The following is an 18,668-nucleotide window of genomic DNA, read 5'->3' as shown; positions in this document are numbered from 1 at the left end:
GAATAGCTCTAATAATTTTAGGGCAGATGTCTTTAGTCTATTGAGGATTAGGTTACAGGATGATAGATTTGAGCAAGAAGAGGATTAAGAAATGTGCTATGAAATTACTTAACATTTTGGTTACAAGATGTATCTGAGAGTTTATGGTCTCATAAAATATTTCGCTGTACTATTTAAAGGAGTCCACTACTTCTTTGGGTAGGGGTGGGGAAAATTGAATGCCATATTTACAAATGAAAGCCCATGCATAAAACACAAATTACAATTAAATCATGTTTCTACGTTTGCAGAAATAAGCGAATGCTTCTTTCCTAAGGCCCTTTTGTAACCTTTTTTGATGAGGAAATTCAGGAGATTGTGTTTTCATTTTATTATGAGGCAGTTATGAAATCACATTAAAATGTTTAAAATATTGACGACAAAGGCAAGGCATGAAAAAATATCTTAAAGCCTAATGATAAGTATGAAAATACATCCTTTGGGAGTAATATGTTTTTATAAGACCTCAGTAGCTTCGAGTATTGGAAGCATTAACTGGGAGTATTTTGGGTTTTTGTAATGTCAGAATTATAACAGCACCAGAGCATCTCAGAGCAGGACGGGCAAGAGAATTTCATTTCTTTGCACTCATAATGCTTATTGTATCCTTTATGTTACAGCTAATAACTTTAAGAAAAAGAGTGTAGATATGTGGCCTTGGATGCATATTGTTGCGTATAAGTGAATTACTATGTGATACTTAATTTGACTTTAAAAAGCTAATGGAGCATCCATTTATTTTTTTTCCGATATTTATTTTGTGGCATGGAGTAGTATCTGGATAATCCATATTGATACCCACATAAATATTCCCTATTTTCTACAATTTCATGAAGTGCATTGTGTTTAGTACACTTACTGCAAGGCCTTCTGTAATGTTCTGTGAAAACAAGGCTCATTCCAGATGTAAGTCACTGTCATTGAGATAAAGTTGTCCAAAAGCATTTATCTTTGTTTTCTTTTGTTTTAACTTGCTTTGGGTTTTCTGAAAGGCGCTTTCTGTTCTAGAACTCTGAGATTTTTGCAGCTCTCCTTGATACCTCTCTTCTAGGATTCTGGTACAATCATTTAAACCTAAATTCCTTGAGAGACAAGCTCGAACCTGTCTCTCTCTTTGTTGAACCATCTTTTTGGGTTCCATTTAATATGATTCTTTGCACTAAAAGCCATATAACAAAATAGGACTTATGATTAAAACTTGACCCCAATTCATGACCAACCTAAAGAAATGTCATATAGGCATCCTTGAACTCAACGCATTGGTTTCTTGCTTACTGCTACTGTTTACTTTATTTTTTTTAGTTTTTTATTTATTTATGATAGTCACAGAGAGAGATAGAGAGAGGCAGAGACACAGGCAGAGGGAGAAGCAGGCTCCATGCACCAGGAGCCTGATGTGGGATTCGATCCCGGGTCTCCAGGATCACGCCCTGGGCCAAAGGCAGGCGCCAAACCGCTGCGCCACCCAGGGATCCTGCTACTGTTTACTTTAAATTTTGTTCAAGAGCACAATTTCTCACCACAAACTTTAATCATATATGCCTAATCTGTTACTCAGTTTTCACATTAATAACATCAAACAAATAAGAATAACATAGACAATGTTGCCAACACAGATATTTTTTTCTTTTTTTTACGATCTGACCAATGGTTAAACTACTTGATGCTGCATCTATCTGCTATTTCTTCTATACTCATGAGACAGTCTCATAACATGTAGGGTTTGGGACTTCCATGTTCAAAACGTTAGACAATGCCGGCCTAACTCCTTTCAGTTCTTAGGTGAAGAAACCAATATGTACTTCCCATTTTCTTCTTTTCACATAATCCAGACGCAGTGTGTCTTTCAAACAAGTGTCAGGTCTGTCCCTCTCTGATTTACATCTGTGCGTTGAATCCAAATGTGACTGGCCGACTGCTGCATATATAAAACAATCCGTTACAGAAGCATCTCACTTTTGATGAGTGGGAACATCCATCCAAGACCTCATCTTCTAAAGGATGTAAGGAATTTCCATTGGTACCTCAGTTTACTCATCAACATCTCCCTGAAGTGATCCCCCAGAAGGAAATAGAAGACAGGGTTGATGGTACTGTTCAGAAAGGCCAACGGCCGGGTCACGATGTAAAAGGAGTTGATGACGACCTGGGTGCATTGGTACTCCTTCCACTCCTCCAGGCGGGAAGCGATCCTCACATTCCGCATAATGTGGTAGGGAGTGAAAAGCACGGAGAAGATCACAACTGCCATGATGACTAAGGTGAGAGGCTTTTCAAGGGGCAAAGCAGTAGCAAGTTGCCTGCTCCTCTGCTTCAGGAAAAGAGCAATCTTGAAGTAAAAGAAGCACATCACCAAAAGAGGAATGAGGAATCCCAAGAAGGTTAGACACATGCTATAAATGAGGCTGTTGTGGGGGTCCCCAGAACTTGCATAATCAATACAGTTGGTGCCATTGGCAGCTAGATTAGGATTTATAAGAGGAAGTATGGGCAGTAGCTCTAAGGTTACTAAAACCCAAATAGCCAAAGAGATTAAAATAGCAAATTCCTTCCTTTGCAGAAAGTGTTCCCGGAAAGGATACTTCATGAGCAGGTATCTATCGATGCTGATAAAAGTGAGAAAGAGAATGCTGGTGTAGAGATTGGCATGAAGCACATATCGATTGCTTATACAGAGCACGTCCCCGTATATCCACTTTCCATGGGAATAACTTCTAATCAGCATGGGAAGGGTGCACAAAAAAGCCAAGTCTGAGATAGAGAGGTTGAAGAGATAAATGTTACTGCTATTCCAGTTCTTCAGACAGAAGAGGTAGCCAAAAACAACAGCAGTATTCCCAAAGATTCCCACAACAAACTCGATCCCATAAAAAATGGAAAGATAGTACTTTTCCAGGGCAGCCTCCGCTGCCAGCCAATTCAGGCAAGTTGCATTCCACGCCTAAAAAAGAAAGAGAAAAGAGAAGGTTGAAACTCTGGACTATGACTAAAGACAAAACTGCACAGAACATAATAATAATTCCTTTAAAAACCACTCTGACGTGGCCGGGTGGCTCAGTCAGTTAAGCATCTGCCTCTGGTTCAGGTCATGATCCCAGGGTCCTGGGATGGAGCCCCTCATTGGGCTCCCTGCCTCTCCCTCTGCCAGCTTGTGCTCAATCTCTCTCTTTCTCTTTCTCTGTCAAGTAAATTAATTAATTAAATATTTTTATACATTAAAAAAAGAATTTAAAAACCACTTAACACTTGAACTATGAAAGGCTGACTATATTGGGAAGGAGTGCATATACGTACATATTCATATAGGGACATGTCACTAATATATTATTTTAACAAATATTGAATACCTTTGAACTATATGGTAGGCACTGGGAATAACAGCACCGAGTCAAACAAAGTTCCTAATCTCAAACAATTTATACTATCTTGGAGAGATCCAGGACACAAATAAATGCATGTCACACATAATGGTAAAAATATATCCCAGATGGAAGGGAAAGCTCGTGCAAAGGCCTGGAGGTGGAAACACACACAAAGGACTTGACAAATAGCACAGGGGCCAAGAAATGGTGCAAAGAAACAAGTGGAACATCTAATTCCTTTTTCTGTCTCTAGCACCTACCATGATCCCCGGCATAGCACCACTGTTTGACGAAGTCTGCGGAGTTAGATTTAACTGGAGCACAATCTAGGAGAGGACACAGGGATTCTTAGAACTCCAGTCTTGCTATTTTAATAGATTTCATTTTGCTTCCATATTGTCAAAGACTTAGGGTTATTTTCCTAAATTTATAAAATACAATTCCAGTTTTATTTATTTTTATTTTTTTTTCAATTCCAGTTTTAAAACTTGATTTTTTTTAATTTAAAATATGAGGCCTGGGATCCCTGGGTGGCGCAGCGGTTTGGCGCCTGCCTTTGGCCCAGGGCGCGATCCTGGAGACCCGGGATCGAATCCCACATCAGGCTCCCGGTGCATGGAGCCTGCTTCTCCCTCCGCCTGTGTCTCTGCCTCTCTCTCTCTCTCTGTGACTATCATAAATTAAAAAAAAAAAAAAAAAAAAAAAAAATTTAAAAAAAAAAAAATTTAAAATATGAGGCCTAAAATCTCAGTAATAATAAGAGGAGTGGCCACGATTTGCTGAAAGCTTGTAGCATATCTTAGCCGTCTCCTTGAAGTCAGCTGTACCTTTTCTCCAATAACAAATAAGCTACCGAGTCTTGTTGCCTGTAGTGTTTGGCTACTTCTCGAGTCCATCACCGCTGCTCCATGGCCTTCATCACCATTCTAATCCGGGCCACCATGACCTTTATCTTGGACTGTACTGTATCTTCTATGGTCTCTTCACATCCTCTCTGGCTCCCTTTCAACCTACCTTCAACCTGGGAGCCAATCTTGGAAACTACTACCAAGATTCAGATCATATTACTCTCCTCACCCAAAACACTTCATGACCTTTCACTCTCCAGGGAATGAGGAATTCAGGCAGGCATGATCTGGCTCCTCTAGGCCAGTGCAGCTCACTTAGCATGGCTCTACTCCTTGCCTCTGTCTTCCTGTTCTTAGACCCCACAGAGAACTTTCCCAATGCTCAGTTCACTGAATGCTCAGTTCACTACTCATATTTTCCGCCCCGTGACCTTTGCCCCATCACATACACTGCCCTTAGACTTCAGTGTAAGAGCGGGTTTCACAAGACAGACTCTGACCCATCAGTCTAAGCTCAGTTTCCCCATTTGATATTCTCAGCGTTTACGAAGTTTGTTCAAATTTCTTGAAACTTTAGGTTACTCATGTTTATCTTCCACATCTGGCACAGTGACCGCCAGATAGGAGATGGTCTGTAAATGCCTGCTGCGTGGAGATGAAGGTAAATATTTGACTGTTTGGAAAACACTTTTATAAATATTTTTTCCTCTAAGGTCAGATAAGTAGTAGTAAGTCCACCAAATTGGGCGTATTGCTTTATCTCACTATAATTCTGACACTGCACGTAATATGACTAATATTCAAAACTGGCAATTGAAGTAGGTAGCTTTGCTTAGACACATATTTGTGAAAGGCAAAATTTCATATATATCTTCAGGCTCAATTTTTTTTAAAAAAAAACTGAGGTTATTTTAAAATTAGGAATTTTTATCTGAAATTAATAAGCATCAGAAAGCCTAGAATATGTAACCAAGGCATTAAGAATTTTATTCCTAGAGATGAGACACCAGATAATTTTTAATGAGTCTTTTTTCCTTTTAGTTTATCTGGATTCTCTATTTGTTTCCCCGAATCAGCCTGTATTTGGTATTATTAAAATTTGTAGAAATAAAGCAAAAAGTTTAATGGTCTTTTTCTTTTTAAAGGCTTTGTTTTAAAGATTAGTGATAATTCTTCACTATTAGTTCTAACTCTCTTCCCAGCTGCTTTCAATTCCGAGACTTCTGGAAGCACTCTCTTCCTTGCCTTCTATGTTACAGCAATATCCTTACGGTTCTCCTTCCTCTCTTTGTAGACTATTTGCCCCGACTTTAAATGTTGGAGCTCCTCAGAGCTCAGATCTGGGCAACGTCCTTATTTTGGGAAAGCTCAAAAAGCAGATGCACTCCCTCAAAGGAATATTAAGGCAAGAGAAAGTTTCCATAAGACTCACTTGTTTCATTTTGCATTTCCTCTTTTTCTAGTTCTCTTATTTTCCCGACTACTCAGTTCTTAGATGATCCATGTGACTAGCTTGTCATGCAGCAGGAGGTTTTGACTGCCATTGCAGGAAAAGACAGCCATAAAGACGTGTAACTACATGTGCCAGATTCCCAATATCTACCGCTCGGGAAAGCCAGGGGCTGTGCTAAAGCCATGGAGAAGTCTCCTGCTTCGAGGCGTCACTGGGAATGGAAATTGAGGGAGATCTTAGAGGTAGAGAATATCAGAACTGGAATAAGGACAATGAATGACCATTCACCTTTATCCTACTTCTGAGAGTGGTTGCTTTATCCATTTTTTTAAAAAAGTAACTTTTAAAAATGCATGATATTCTGTAGCACTCCCTAAGAAGACACAAGTAGGCAAAAAGAAGAAATGAAAATGGTCCATAAACCAAACACTCCCACTATTTGGATATCCTCTTACAGTTTAATATTTATTTGAATTTATTTTTTTAAATGATATTATGTTCTTTATGATATTTTGTAATCTGCTTTTGGATACATTTATTTTATTCTTAAAATAATTTTCTTAAATCCTTAATATTAATAAGCTATGGTTTTTAAATGTCAATCTGTCTTATGTTTGCAGGTCAATTTAAACCTCATCAAGACCCATAATTTTCTGGGTATTAGAGTCCAACTAAGATGATGTTTGTAGTTGAATGTGTTTTTAGTGTGGGGATTACAATTCTGCAAATTGGTGAAGTAAGCTGATCCTTTAAGGGAAATTCTCAATTGAAGGAAATTCCCTCATGAAAAATTAAAACTCTCTCTTCCACTTTCTAGTCATTGTATGTTCAATTTTCAGGAAATAGAAATCATGATAAATAGGTTATAGCTGTTTGGGATGAATTATTTTTAACTGTTCTTAAGCTATCAGTAATTAAAGTGAAGTCTTTTTAATTACATATGCAAATATATATCTAAACCTGTTAGAATTATTAAGTTACAAGCAATATTCAATTTACTGACAGAAGCAGATCAGTAGTATTCATTTTTAATTTGGAATAATGTTTCTTTCACTTTAGCTGAATTCAGCCTTTTAAAAACGTACAGTTTTGAAGCTTAGATTTAAAAACATATTTGATAGCTTGCTAGCTTTTCAATTGTTTCTTTTTCTTTTTTAAAAAGATTTTATTTATTTATTTATTTATTTATTATTTATTTATTTATTTGTTTGTTTGTTTGTTTGTTTGTTTGAAAGAGAGAGAGCACAAGAGCAAGAGAGAGAGCAGGAGCAGGGTGGAGGGGCAGAGGGAGAGGGAGAAGCAGGCTCCCCACTGAGCAGGGAGCCAGGTGCAGGGGCTCCATCCCAGAACCCTGAGATCATGACCTGAGCTGAATGCAGATTCCTAACTGTCGGAGCCACCCAGGCCCCCCTAAATTGTTTTTTCTTACGAATATCATGATTAAACAAAGATCATTTGTGCATTTTAACCCTGACCCGGTTCAAGACACACTTACAGTATTAATTCATTATTACATATGAGCATTTTTAAATCCATTGCTATTTTCAGTAGTAAACAATTCGAATGGACAAATAGAAATGCATACTGAAAAGAGACAATCATGTAATATTGATAACTACATTTTTTATATATTCCAGAACTTACACTGTAAATCAGTACATTAAAAAGTGATAGTAAGATATCAAACTATATGTTTATGAATTAAAAAGAATAACTCACCAATTATAAAAAGTTCTGGGGGGTATGCCAGCAATAGTTTTTGCAATTCCCCATTTTGAATAATTGCAATTTTTACAAACATAATTATAATTTTTATAAACTAAATGCTAAATTTAATTTTTAGAATGCCTCTCACACAGTATTTTCTAAACATAGACTATTATATATATTCATTGTTTCATTGGATTTAGGAACTTGAAATTTTTTTAAGTAGTTATATTTAACTAAACCTGATTACTCTTTTTGTTAAATGTTACCAATATGTTGTCCCACTTAGCAAATATGATAAACCTCTGTAAAATAAATTTAGTATTTGGCAATTTAAAAAGGTATTAGATTTAGTAAAAAATAAACACAGGAGAAAAATTATGACTTCCTCTTAGTTTTGTTGTTGTTGTTGTTCTATGTGTTATGAATGATAGTTCATTTACACGTCTTAACTGTTCACAGGCACTTTTAAAAGAAACCCCTAATGGGAAGTCCAGCCTTGCTTTGTATACCTGTGTGACATGAGTTGCATTAAAACTTACCATTTCGTTGGAAGGCCCTGATCCCTTGACAGATATTCTTTGCCAGCAACTTGACACAGCTTCTAACCCAAAGCTGTGTCACTGGACATAGTGAAGTCTAATTTGCATATCATGCAGACAAGATTAATAATTCAAAAGCCCAGGAATAATTTATTCAGTCGAACTTCCAAGTACAGTTCAAGAGGAATTTCCTGTGAGGTCAAGACACAAACATATTATGCAGTAGAGTTTGTAAGGACTGCTGTTGAAATCATTTCATTCACTGTCAAAAGAGTGACATTCAGAGAAGCATTCGGTATTTTCATGTTGATTTGCATAGTCAAAGTTAGCATAGTTCCTATTGGATATACAATTGCTTCTGTGTTTTAGACTTTTTCTTTATTTCTCAAATTGACAATTTTTAGTGAATTCCACACTGGGCATATAACTAAGCAGCCGTTATCAACAATTTTGTAGGAGCTGTAAAACTGAAATTTTTAAAACAACTCTGGTTATGTGCTCTGTCAGTGTTCCAGCAAGAGGGACACTAGAGCTTCAGGTATTTCCTGTTTTATTTTCTTGATTAAAATCAAGAGACACATTAAAACACACACACACACACACACACATCAGATGGCTGAGGATTAGGGAGGTAAAATAACCTCAATACGTGGCAATTCATACATCCCAATCAATGTTTGCCAGAGCACCTGAAAGCACATCACCACGATTTCAGACAGGAAGCACACCTGGCTTTTTCTGAGGATTATATTAGATATATTCAAGTAAACACTCAGTCTGCTTAATTTGAAGCATAGGGTTTATACTGAGGAAGTCTCTTGTCGTGTAGGCAGTAGTCATTTCATTTGAACACCATAAAGTCGAATATTGAGTTAGCAGTGACAAGCAGAAGTTCCCAGAGAAACTCTATTATTACACCCAGTTCTTCTAGCCAAGCCTTTCCCCTTCTGAGAGCCCAAAACTTAGAAACTTAAAAAAACATACCTTATATATAGAGACACACATATATATGGTTACATACTTAAAAGAGTATACACATGCATAAAATATAAATGGATTTATATAGGAAATGCATGTGTATTTATATCAAATGATGTCTCTATAATTTGTTGGGTTCTTATGATATTCTAGGTTTTGCACTAAGAACCTTTATACACTGAATGCTTACAAAAACTCTGCAAGGTTATTATTTTTTAAATATTTTCCCATTTTATGGATTCAGAAACAGAGGCTCAGAGAGATGCATTAATTTACTTTTCCAAGATCACAGAATCTGTAAGAGGGACCTGAATCTATATATTTTGATTCTAAAATCACCTGCTCTGATTCTTGAATCAGATCTTTGAATCTAAATCTATATATTTTGATTCTTTTTTTAAAGATTTCATTTATTTATTCATGAGAGACACACACAGAGAGAGAGATAGAGGCAGAAACACAGGCAGAGGGAGAAGCAGGCTCCCACTTTAGAGTGGGACTCGATCCCGGGTCTCCAGGATCACACCCTGGGCCGAAGGCAGGCGATAAACCGCTGAGCCACCCGGGGATCCCTATATTTTGATTCTAAAATCACCTGCTCTGATTCTTGATTGTCTACAAAATTGAATAACAATACCTTTAATGTACACGACAGATTGAATTAATGAAAACTGTTTTTCAGAATTGCAGCATTTTTCTATTTTTAAAAGGAAGAAAAAAGGGCTAAAAACATCATTTTTGTCTATGATTTTAAAAGGGCAAAAAGCAAAGAATTGGGATGACCAGTGCCAGGCTTATTAACTTAAATAAAAATTAATACAGCTTCCCTCCAAACAACCAGGGCACATGGATATATGTCACAAGTTCCTGTGCTATTTTGATGAAAAGCCAAGTTCTATTCCCTCTTTGTGGGGTGTTGTGAGTTCCCCAGAACTTCCCCTTTGGTCTCCCCACATCCTGACGTTAGACTTCTAAGATGAAAAGTGGCCTCTACTTCTCCTTTCTCCTTTTATGTGATCAGACTTGCTGCCTGGTAGCCTCACTTCCCTACTATGTCTCACTTCACTAAAGCTCCCCTTGCCTCAGGGTGATTGATTGATTGATTGATTGATTGATTTTACAGATTTTATTTATTTATTCATGGAAGACACAGAGAGAGAGGCAGAGACACAGGCAGAGGGAGAAGCAGGCTCCATGCAGGGAGACCGATGTGGGACTTGATCGATCACGTCCTGAGCCCAAGGTAGATGCTCAACCCGTGAGCCGCCCAGGTGTCCCTCCTTGGGATCCTTTTAATGGAGAAGCTAGAGTCACTCTAGGACAGACTTAATAAAAGGTCTCCAGCACTTCTGTTCTATTCATGGTTTTTTTTTTTTTTTTTTTTTCTATTCATGTTTTGAGTCTTTATTCAGGTCTGCAGGACATAACTGAGCAGTCAAGGCCGGAGTCAGGGTTATGGGCTCTGAGCAGGGCTCATGGCCTGGGCTTGTGCTACCTTTTCGCCATACGGAACCTTACGCTGTAAAGGACCACATACTGGATTTAATGCTCTACTGTCTCATTCCAACTGAAATTTTTTAATGACCTTTTCACTAGGGGCCTGTCTTTTCATTTGGCACTGGGCTGTGCAAATCGTGTTGCGGTCTTAACTGTGAGAGTCCCCATCTAGAAAATCACTTCTAGTCAGCATATAAAATTTCACCGGGCAACGTTTTTGGTTTGGGGATTTTTGTTTTGTTAGAAACAGTGTGACCTGTTGAAACTTACTGCTGGAGGAGCAATTTAAATTTCAAAGGCAATGGAAGTTTGCCGTATAATTTACTGTCTAAGAGGTAACATACTGGTTAAGAGCAAATGCCCTGGAGGCACGCTGCCCCCTTTCAAATCTTGCTCTTTTCTTATCTGAAAATGAGGGATAATACAATTTATACATATAATAAATGATATGAGTATTTATTAATTTCTGTAAAAATGATGGTTATTCTAGAAATTTATGACAAATGAGAAGAAGACCTCTTCAAAATGATCATGTCAATCCGATACTATCAATGTTAGAATATTTGCTGCCCACGAATGTCCATTTAAAATGATGCTATTAAAAAAAATAAGTAAAATAAAATGATGCTATTAAAACCGGTATGGTTAAAAAAAAAAAAAATCTAATTCTGGCCTTGCCTTTTACTCTGTGTGTTGTCTTTGAAAAGACAACGTAACTGGGTTTCCTCATTTGGAAAAGGGGAATAATAATTCCTACCCCATAAACCTCATAGTGTTCCTCACATCAAGTAAGATATTATATGAAAAATGCTATCAACCAGGGATGCAAAGGGCAGTTCATGTAAACCAGGAGCACTCAGCAGGAAATTCAAGAGGGAAAATAAAAGGGTGGAAGGACAATCAAAATACCAATTAAATCCAATGTTAATAATCAGTCCAGCATTTTCTGAGGACTCACTCTGTAACAATACTGTGTGCATTAGTTCCTTTAATATTTACTAGGATTCAATGCAATGTATACTGTTAATATCCCTAATATTCAGATGAAGAAACTGAAGAGGAACAAAGATTAAATAATTATCTATAATCACACAGCTCATAAGTGCTTGGGTTATAATTTTAAGTCTTATCTGTTTGACTCCTGACTAAGCCTCTGACTATTATTTTGTCCCTCTCATGGAAATATGAGGTCAAAACATAAAATGACTATTGTTGGATATTTTTTGACTCCTACATATGGCACTCTTGTGTGTTTTGGCCTAATGAAAGTAAGTTTAAAACTTACACTGTTTTATTATTAGCTATTAGATTTACTGGTTATCAAATTTAATTATCTACCATCTAAGTAGAATAAAACATTTTAGATAAGAAACCAGAAATGTTGAAAATGAGTAAGCAAAGTGTTTACAGGAAGGTTCTACTACTGACATCCTCGCGCACGTTTGGAAGATGCACTTCTTGCAACAGCGTAAACAAGTCTGTGTGGAAAACAAGCCGGCCTAAGGGTCACAGACATCTTCAAGGAATCACAAGCAGAGAATGAAAAGGACGATTAATTCAATTTGAGGAATTTCTCCTAAACCTGTAGGAGTGGTAACAATATTATTGCTTTACTACTAATATCACAACTCTAGAGAGATTGAAACAAATCAAGATTTTTGAGGAGGATATTTTGATGTTGCTGTATTGGGTGGACATACCCGGGGCTACATGATTATTTTCCCATCCAATTATGGTTCTACATAAGAAATTAATAAGAGAACAGCAAGACAGAAAACATAATAGAAGGTATCTATGGATTGCCTGTAAACCCTTCCAGATTCTAGAAGCCAAACAATCTATTGACCAAAAATGCTTTACCAGTAAGGTTGTCCTTTCAAGATAGGCATGCAAGCTGAAGCAAAGCAATCTGTTTCCTCTTTATATAAAAGTTCTTGTCCCGTAAGAGTCACATTAGTAATGCAGATTTGTACAACATTGTTGCCAGTATTTTTTCTTGTATCATGCAATTTAGAAGAATGTGACATGTTTATTATTTTGGGGCATAATTCAAAGAAATTGTTTTCTGCTGATTTAAATAAAATATGTTACTTGTTAAAAGTATCTGGCGACAGCTGAAAAAGTTCTAAGTTCTTTGAACTAATAATAGTTTATTGGGAAACACGGCAAAGTCACCTTTTAATTTTCAGCTTATATTCAAATTCCAGCAGATAAATGATTTTTTACTGATAGACAGCAAACTTAATCACAGGCGTTTCCCAACAAAAATAATGTTGTCTTGTTTCTTTGATATGAAATTTAAACATTTAAACATTTGTGTGAAATATGGCGGCAATTTTCATTCTTAACAGTCACTAAGGCATAGCCTTTTTTATTAAAAGAAGAGTTTGCCTGAAATATTGAAATAATTTATCCAATTGTTAATTGGCTATTGAACTAGTCAGTCTTTTTCCAGTCACATTTATTGTATTTTGTATGAATTCACTTAATTCTTGGAATATTTTGCATTATTTATGAAAACAAAACAAAAAACAGCTAGTTCATTGTTTTAATGTACATACAAGTGCTTTCAGTTGGGTACTAATCAACCATTCCCCATCTCGCATTCCTTGTTTGTTCTAATTCATCATTTACCTTTGGAACAAGGAACAAGAAGTCAGTTTGATTGAGTCTCACTGCGCACTTTAATAATTGAGTTGAGAAGTTTTCAAAAGTCCCTAGAGTATGGGAAATATGTTCATTTAGAGAGCTAAGTGCTTTGTGAGTGCATTATAGGTTAAATTAAGGAAATTGCCTGCTCCATTAATAAAACATTTAGTGGTATAATTCTTCTGTTTTAGTATCTTTACCTCTGCAACATACTCATTGATACAACTATTAATTTTGAAGTATGTCTTATGCTTACTATACTACAAAATGAATAAAATTTGATTTCACCTTAGGCCAGTATTGTAATAGACATAATGTGATGAAGAATTTTCAGACTGTAATAGTTCTGACAATAGCAATTAAACATAAAATGTTAAGAAAATATTCCAAACACTGCTTTTTCAAAATATCTCCCACCCTGTCTGTATTCTTTGTGTCTATAAGTAGTATTTTTTTTTCATGTTAACTTAACTTTAAAGCCCAACACCACTTGAGATTTAAAAGAAGAGGATACATACCTAGAGGAGCACTGAGTAATGTATAGAATTGTCAAATCATTATATTGCAAGCCTGAAACTCACATAACACTTTATGTTAATTATACTTCAATTAAAAAGCAAGTAAAAGAGTTATTATTGCTGACCAAAACTCTAGTACAGACTGTTGGATCAGGAAAATGCTTAGAAACCATTGCTTAGAGCTGCCTCACCCTGAGCACAAGGACATCAGGCTCAACGGTTAGGAAGGACATGGAGAAGGTTGACTCTGGGAACATGGAGGGATGTTCTGTGCACAACAGAGATGCCAGGATCCGTATTGAGGGAGGAAAGAGTGATATTTATCTATGGATCGATCGATCTATTCTATCTTTTGCTTCCTATTGAAAGAAGAGAAAACCACTCTTGATCCATCCCCAGATTAGTGCCCAAAGCTGTCTCTTTTATTTAACAAAAAAGAAGGAAAGAAAAAATAACAGCAAATTTGAGAAAAAGCCTCCAACCATTTGACCCACCATGATGCCTCTATCTTCAGGAGAAGGGTATAACAAATCAGGAACTTCTCACTGCCAAAGGAACTCAAAACACAAGAGCTTATGTCAAAGACGATGAACTCCAAACAAAATCCTATTTTGTTTGTACACTGTGACCATAGTGAAATGCCCCAGCTGCATCAATTTGTTTTTGCCACTGATAAAGCCTGCAACTCTCAAACTCCAAGCAAACTTTTTGAATAATAGAGGCCCAATCTCTTTATTCTATTATTTCTTTCTCCTTCCTCAACATCTTTTAAAGACCTCTATGTATATCCATCAAGAACTGGAAATGGTGAGATGCTCATTTATATAAGCAGAGCATAGGATATAGGGAGAATAAAATATGAATTTTTCAATGATACTAGATTCTTGAATGTTAAATAACAAGCTTTGTGAGAGGAGAAAAAGCAGAGATTAAGAAAGACTTCCACAAGCAATATCTGATACTTCTCTTCTCTCCTTATTTCCATTCCTTCCTCATTAGTCAGACACTAATGTTTCATTGCCTAGCTCATGTCCTGCCTTCATTTTACTAATGAATTCAACAAAAATGTATTGATCACCTACTATGTTCAAAGTGATACAGGAAATAAAAGGATGAATAGTTACAAAACCTAACCTCAAGGAATTAATGGCCTTCTTACACTCAGATCCTTTAAGAATTCTCAATAAAGTCTAATCCCCCGTGGAACTTTTCTTGCTCACATCACATCAACTAGTCTATAATATATGCTTGTTATTGTTTGAATTCTTAGAAGAAAAAATTTTTTTACATACTCTATTAATGATCTAGGTCTTCCATAGTCCCTGAAAAACTCTTCTTGATTGGCTAAGACAAATATTTCATATGTGATCTTGAAAATTTTACATCGTTACCCAAGCCTTGATTTTCTCACAGATGGAGCAAATTGGTGGGCTGAGTTACAAATGGCAAATAAGAGATAACAAGGGCTGCCCCTCTCCATTCTTGAGTTCATGGTAAACATTATTTATCAATCACGCTATTGCTGCTTCTGTATACAAACTTATGCCCAGAATATTTCTTAACAGAATGCTCCAGCAACTCCATACAAATTAAAGATAAATAACATTCTTGATACATTTTGGTTGAATATAGGCATTCTCATTTAACTATAATTTACTTGGTTCTGTCATGTGATAACTTCCTCTCAAAGATCTAGTACCAATTGAGAATTTTTTTTTTCTTTTCCACCATTGTTTTTATTGAGGTAAAATTGGTATGTAACATTATATAAGTTTCAGGCATACAACATTATAATTTGATGTTTGTACACACTACAAAGTAAATACCACTGTAAGTCTAGTCACCATCCATCAACACACAATTGATCTTCTTCATACATTTTGCCCATCACCACCACCTTCCCTCTGGTAACCATCCATCCATTCTCCTTAGCTATGAGTTTGTTTTGGGTTGTTTCATTTTCTCATTTGTTTCATTTTTTTTAGACCATACAACTAAGTAAAATAACATGGTTTGTCTCTCTCTGACTTTTTTCATGTAGCATTATACTGTCAAGGTCCATCCATGTTGTCACAAATGGCTGAGCAATATTCCATTGTATATATAGACCCTATCTTCTTTATTAATCCATTTACTGATGTGCACTTACAATATCTTGGCTATTGTAAATAATGCTGCAGCGAGCGTAGGGGGACATATAAGCCTTTTGAATTAGTGTTTTCATATTTTTTGGATAAATACCTGGCATTTAGATGAATACCTGGTGGAATAATTGGATCATATGGCAGTTTTATTTTCCCCAAATTTTTCCTACCCTTTCATGTTTCTTTATTGTCCAGGTTTCTAGAAAACTCCTGGTTGTGAGTTTGACCACAGTTGACACATTAGCTAGATTTGTTTATTCTGGATTTAATGGTTTTATTATGTCTGAAAATTATTATAAGCTGCTTCAACTACTTTCTGAAAAATGTCAGCTTCTAAAAAATAATAAGTGAATTATTGTTTCAGTGATTATTCTTTGTATGACCTTTATACCCTCATTCAAGGTTTATAGGGTAACAGTTTCACCTTAAAGTAATCCAGACCATGTGCCAACATATAGTGCTTGAAATATTCACAATTCATTTTTGTAATATGTAGACTTGTGACTAATGCAAGGGCCTTGTCTACCTTTGGTTGCTCCCTAAGCGTCCTTTTAAATAGCAGAAAGAATTATGTATACAGAACAGGGACAAAAAGTTTCCAAATATTATTCCCTAGAGAAATGAAATCCCAGCCTCTTAGATAATCTGTGGGAGGAGGGAATGCAGGAAAAACAATTCTAGAACTCGAGAAGAGAATGAAGAAGAAAATAAATCATAGAAATGGGGGAAAATCCTCTGAGAATCCAGGACATCAAAGACAGTGCTGACATAGAGGAATGTTTGGAAGCATAGATACATGCATGCCAAGGTCAAAGAACAGAAATTAATGGGAAGAACAAGTACTTCATCAACAATAAGCAATAAATACACTGTTGATGATAAAAATTAGCAAAATTTAAGGAATCTGATTTACCTTTCTCTTTAACTGGGTCTGTTGCATATTTATTTTAATTAAGACAGTCCGTTGCCTCCATTAACTTTATAACTATCCAGTTTTATTTACACAGATGGGAAAGATTTTGCCAGAACTGATATGTTTTTGTTAATTTTAGTTTGCATTCTATGCTTTGACAAAGTTGGAAATACTTGCCAATCATAATTTTTCAAGTTTATTTATAGGTATTCAGCAATACAGAGTTCTAAATTTGCAGGTGAAGTTTTATTATGTTTAGCTCTAGGGAAATTAAAAAATAATATTATCATATTTTTTAGAAAGAAACCTGTACTGTTAAACCGAGAAATAAAGGAAAAAGAACAAAGATTTGATTGTCCGGCATGAAAGGGGAGGTGGGAAAATGTTATTTGTGCAGATGAAAGGTTAACATGAGCCAATAGGAGTTTCCATCACAGTCAGGGCACTAAAAAGCAAGGACTATGAATATGACTATGCCTACAAATACGTTTGAATTCGTGTAAGAGTATCTGCATTTCACACTTTCTGGTTCAGTCACAGTGCAATATTTAAGAATTTTATTTAAGAGACCGTAGAGATGCATGCTTATCGTAAGGGGTAACACAGAGGGATCTCCTGCATTCTTGACTCAGTTTCCCCCCACGGCAAAAATCTTACAAAACTGTAGTACGGTCTCATAATCAGGACACTGACAGAGATAAAAAGCATTTCTAGCATCACAAGGATCCCCCATGATGCCCTCTAATACCCATTCTCACTTTCTACCCACTTCCACTTCCTTGAACCCTAGTAAGCACTACTGTGTTCTCTTTTTCTACAAGCCTGTCACTTCAAAAATGTTATGTAAGTGAAATCAGGTGTAATGTAACCCTCTAGGATTGATTTTTTTTTTCTTTTTCACTCAACCTAAGTCTCTGGAGAATCATCCACGTTGTCGTGTGTATCCATCGTGCATCCCTTCTTCCTGCTGAGTAGTCGTCTATCGGATGCGTGTACTGTGGTTGGTTTAATGATTCAACTGTTGAAATAGGTCTGGGTTCTCTCCAGGTTTGAGCTACTAGGAATCAGGCTGCCATGAACATCTGTGTACAGATTTTGGTGTAAACGTTAAGTTTTCATTTCTTTAGGATGAATGCTCAGGGATAAAACTGCTGAGTTACGTAGTAGTTGCCTATTTCGTTTCTTAGGAGACTGCTAAACTGTTTTCCTCACCTAACTTTGCCATTTTCCACTTCCACTAGCACCATATGAGTGATTCAAGTTTTTCTGCATCCTCATCAGTATTTTGTGTTGCTATTCCCTATGGGGCTTCTGCTGACATTGCTGTGTTGGTGGCTCACTACCACCGGGAAGTTGGTGACAGTCCTGACCTTCCACTTGGCCTCCTCTGACCCCACTCCAGCTGGAATAGCTGTGCGGGTGGTGCCCTATTAGTGCCAGATGGGGATGAAAGTCCTGCCTCCCCAGAGGAGAGTATGCAGCCACAGGGTACCTGAAAGGACAGAAGTCGACCCTTAACAGCCTGGCAAGGGTAGGATCCTAGACTCCTCGCTCAGCCTTTCCTGCAGTGGCTGGTGGTGCACCAGTTTTCTCTCTGGTGTTTGGTTTCATTAGTGTTTTTTGCCTGAAAGGTTTCTATCCTTTCTATCCTTTTGCCTTTTTTTCTATCCCTTTGGTTAGAAAGGACAGACTTTTGGGGCTCTTTTTTTTTCTGCCTATGCTCTTTGGCATTTTTAGATTGTGCTTCTTTAGCTCTAGGTCTGGCATAAATGAGGCAAAAAAAAAAAAAACAATAAAAGGAGTTATTCTTTGGATAACCAAGGTTTCCAGCTGGTCTGCCTTCCTTTCTCCAACATTCGCTGTCTTATGTTTTTTAGTTGCGTTTAACAAGGAGAGTAGGAAAAACTATATCTCTTCCATCTTCCTGGAAACAGAGGTCCTCTAACATGGTAATTTAAATTAAACAACATAAATTAATCATTTTTTCCTTTAAGATAACAGGAATAAATCACAGTGTT

The 18,668-nt window shown here is 36.6% G+C and overlaps 1 protein-coding gene across 3 annotated transcripts; it reads right to left on the bottom strand.

Moving 5' to 3' along the window:
• Window positions 1-355: 355 nt before the first annotated feature.
• On the bottom strand, window positions 356-8,139 carry SUCNR1 (succinate receptor 1). Of its 3 annotated transcripts, none has more exons than XM_072727161.1 (3): window positions 7,952-8,139; window positions 3,662-3,727; window positions 356-2,980 (listed from the first exon to the last, which is right to left on the bottom strand). In XM_072727161.1, the coding sequence occupies exons 1-3, from the start codon at window positions 7,952-7,954 to the stop codon at window positions 2,027-2,029; spliced, it is 1,023 nt and encodes a 340-aa protein (XP_072583262.1). In that variant the 5' UTR covers window positions 7,955-8,139; the 3' UTR covers window positions 356-2,026. The 3 variants fall into 3 exon arrangements, with proteins under 3 accessions (XP_072583262.1, XP_025871576.2, XP_072583264.1); XM_026015791.2 differs by lacking the exon at window positions 7,952-8,139 and adding an exon at window positions 5,682-5,772; XM_072727163.1 differs by lacking the exon at window positions 3,662-3,727.
• Window positions 8,140-18,668: the final 10,529 nt, after the last annotated feature.

Source organism: Vulpes vulpes, chromosome 11 (genome assembly GCF_048418805.1).
Source record: "Vulpes vulpes isolate BD-2025 chromosome 11, VulVul3, whole genome shotgun sequence".
Taxonomy (NCBI): domain Eukaryota; kingdom Metazoa; phylum Chordata; class Mammalia; order Carnivora; family Canidae; genus Vulpes; species Vulpes vulpes.
Note: the sequence above shows the minus strand (reverse complement) of the source record. Positions and strands in the feature narration are given on the sequence as shown.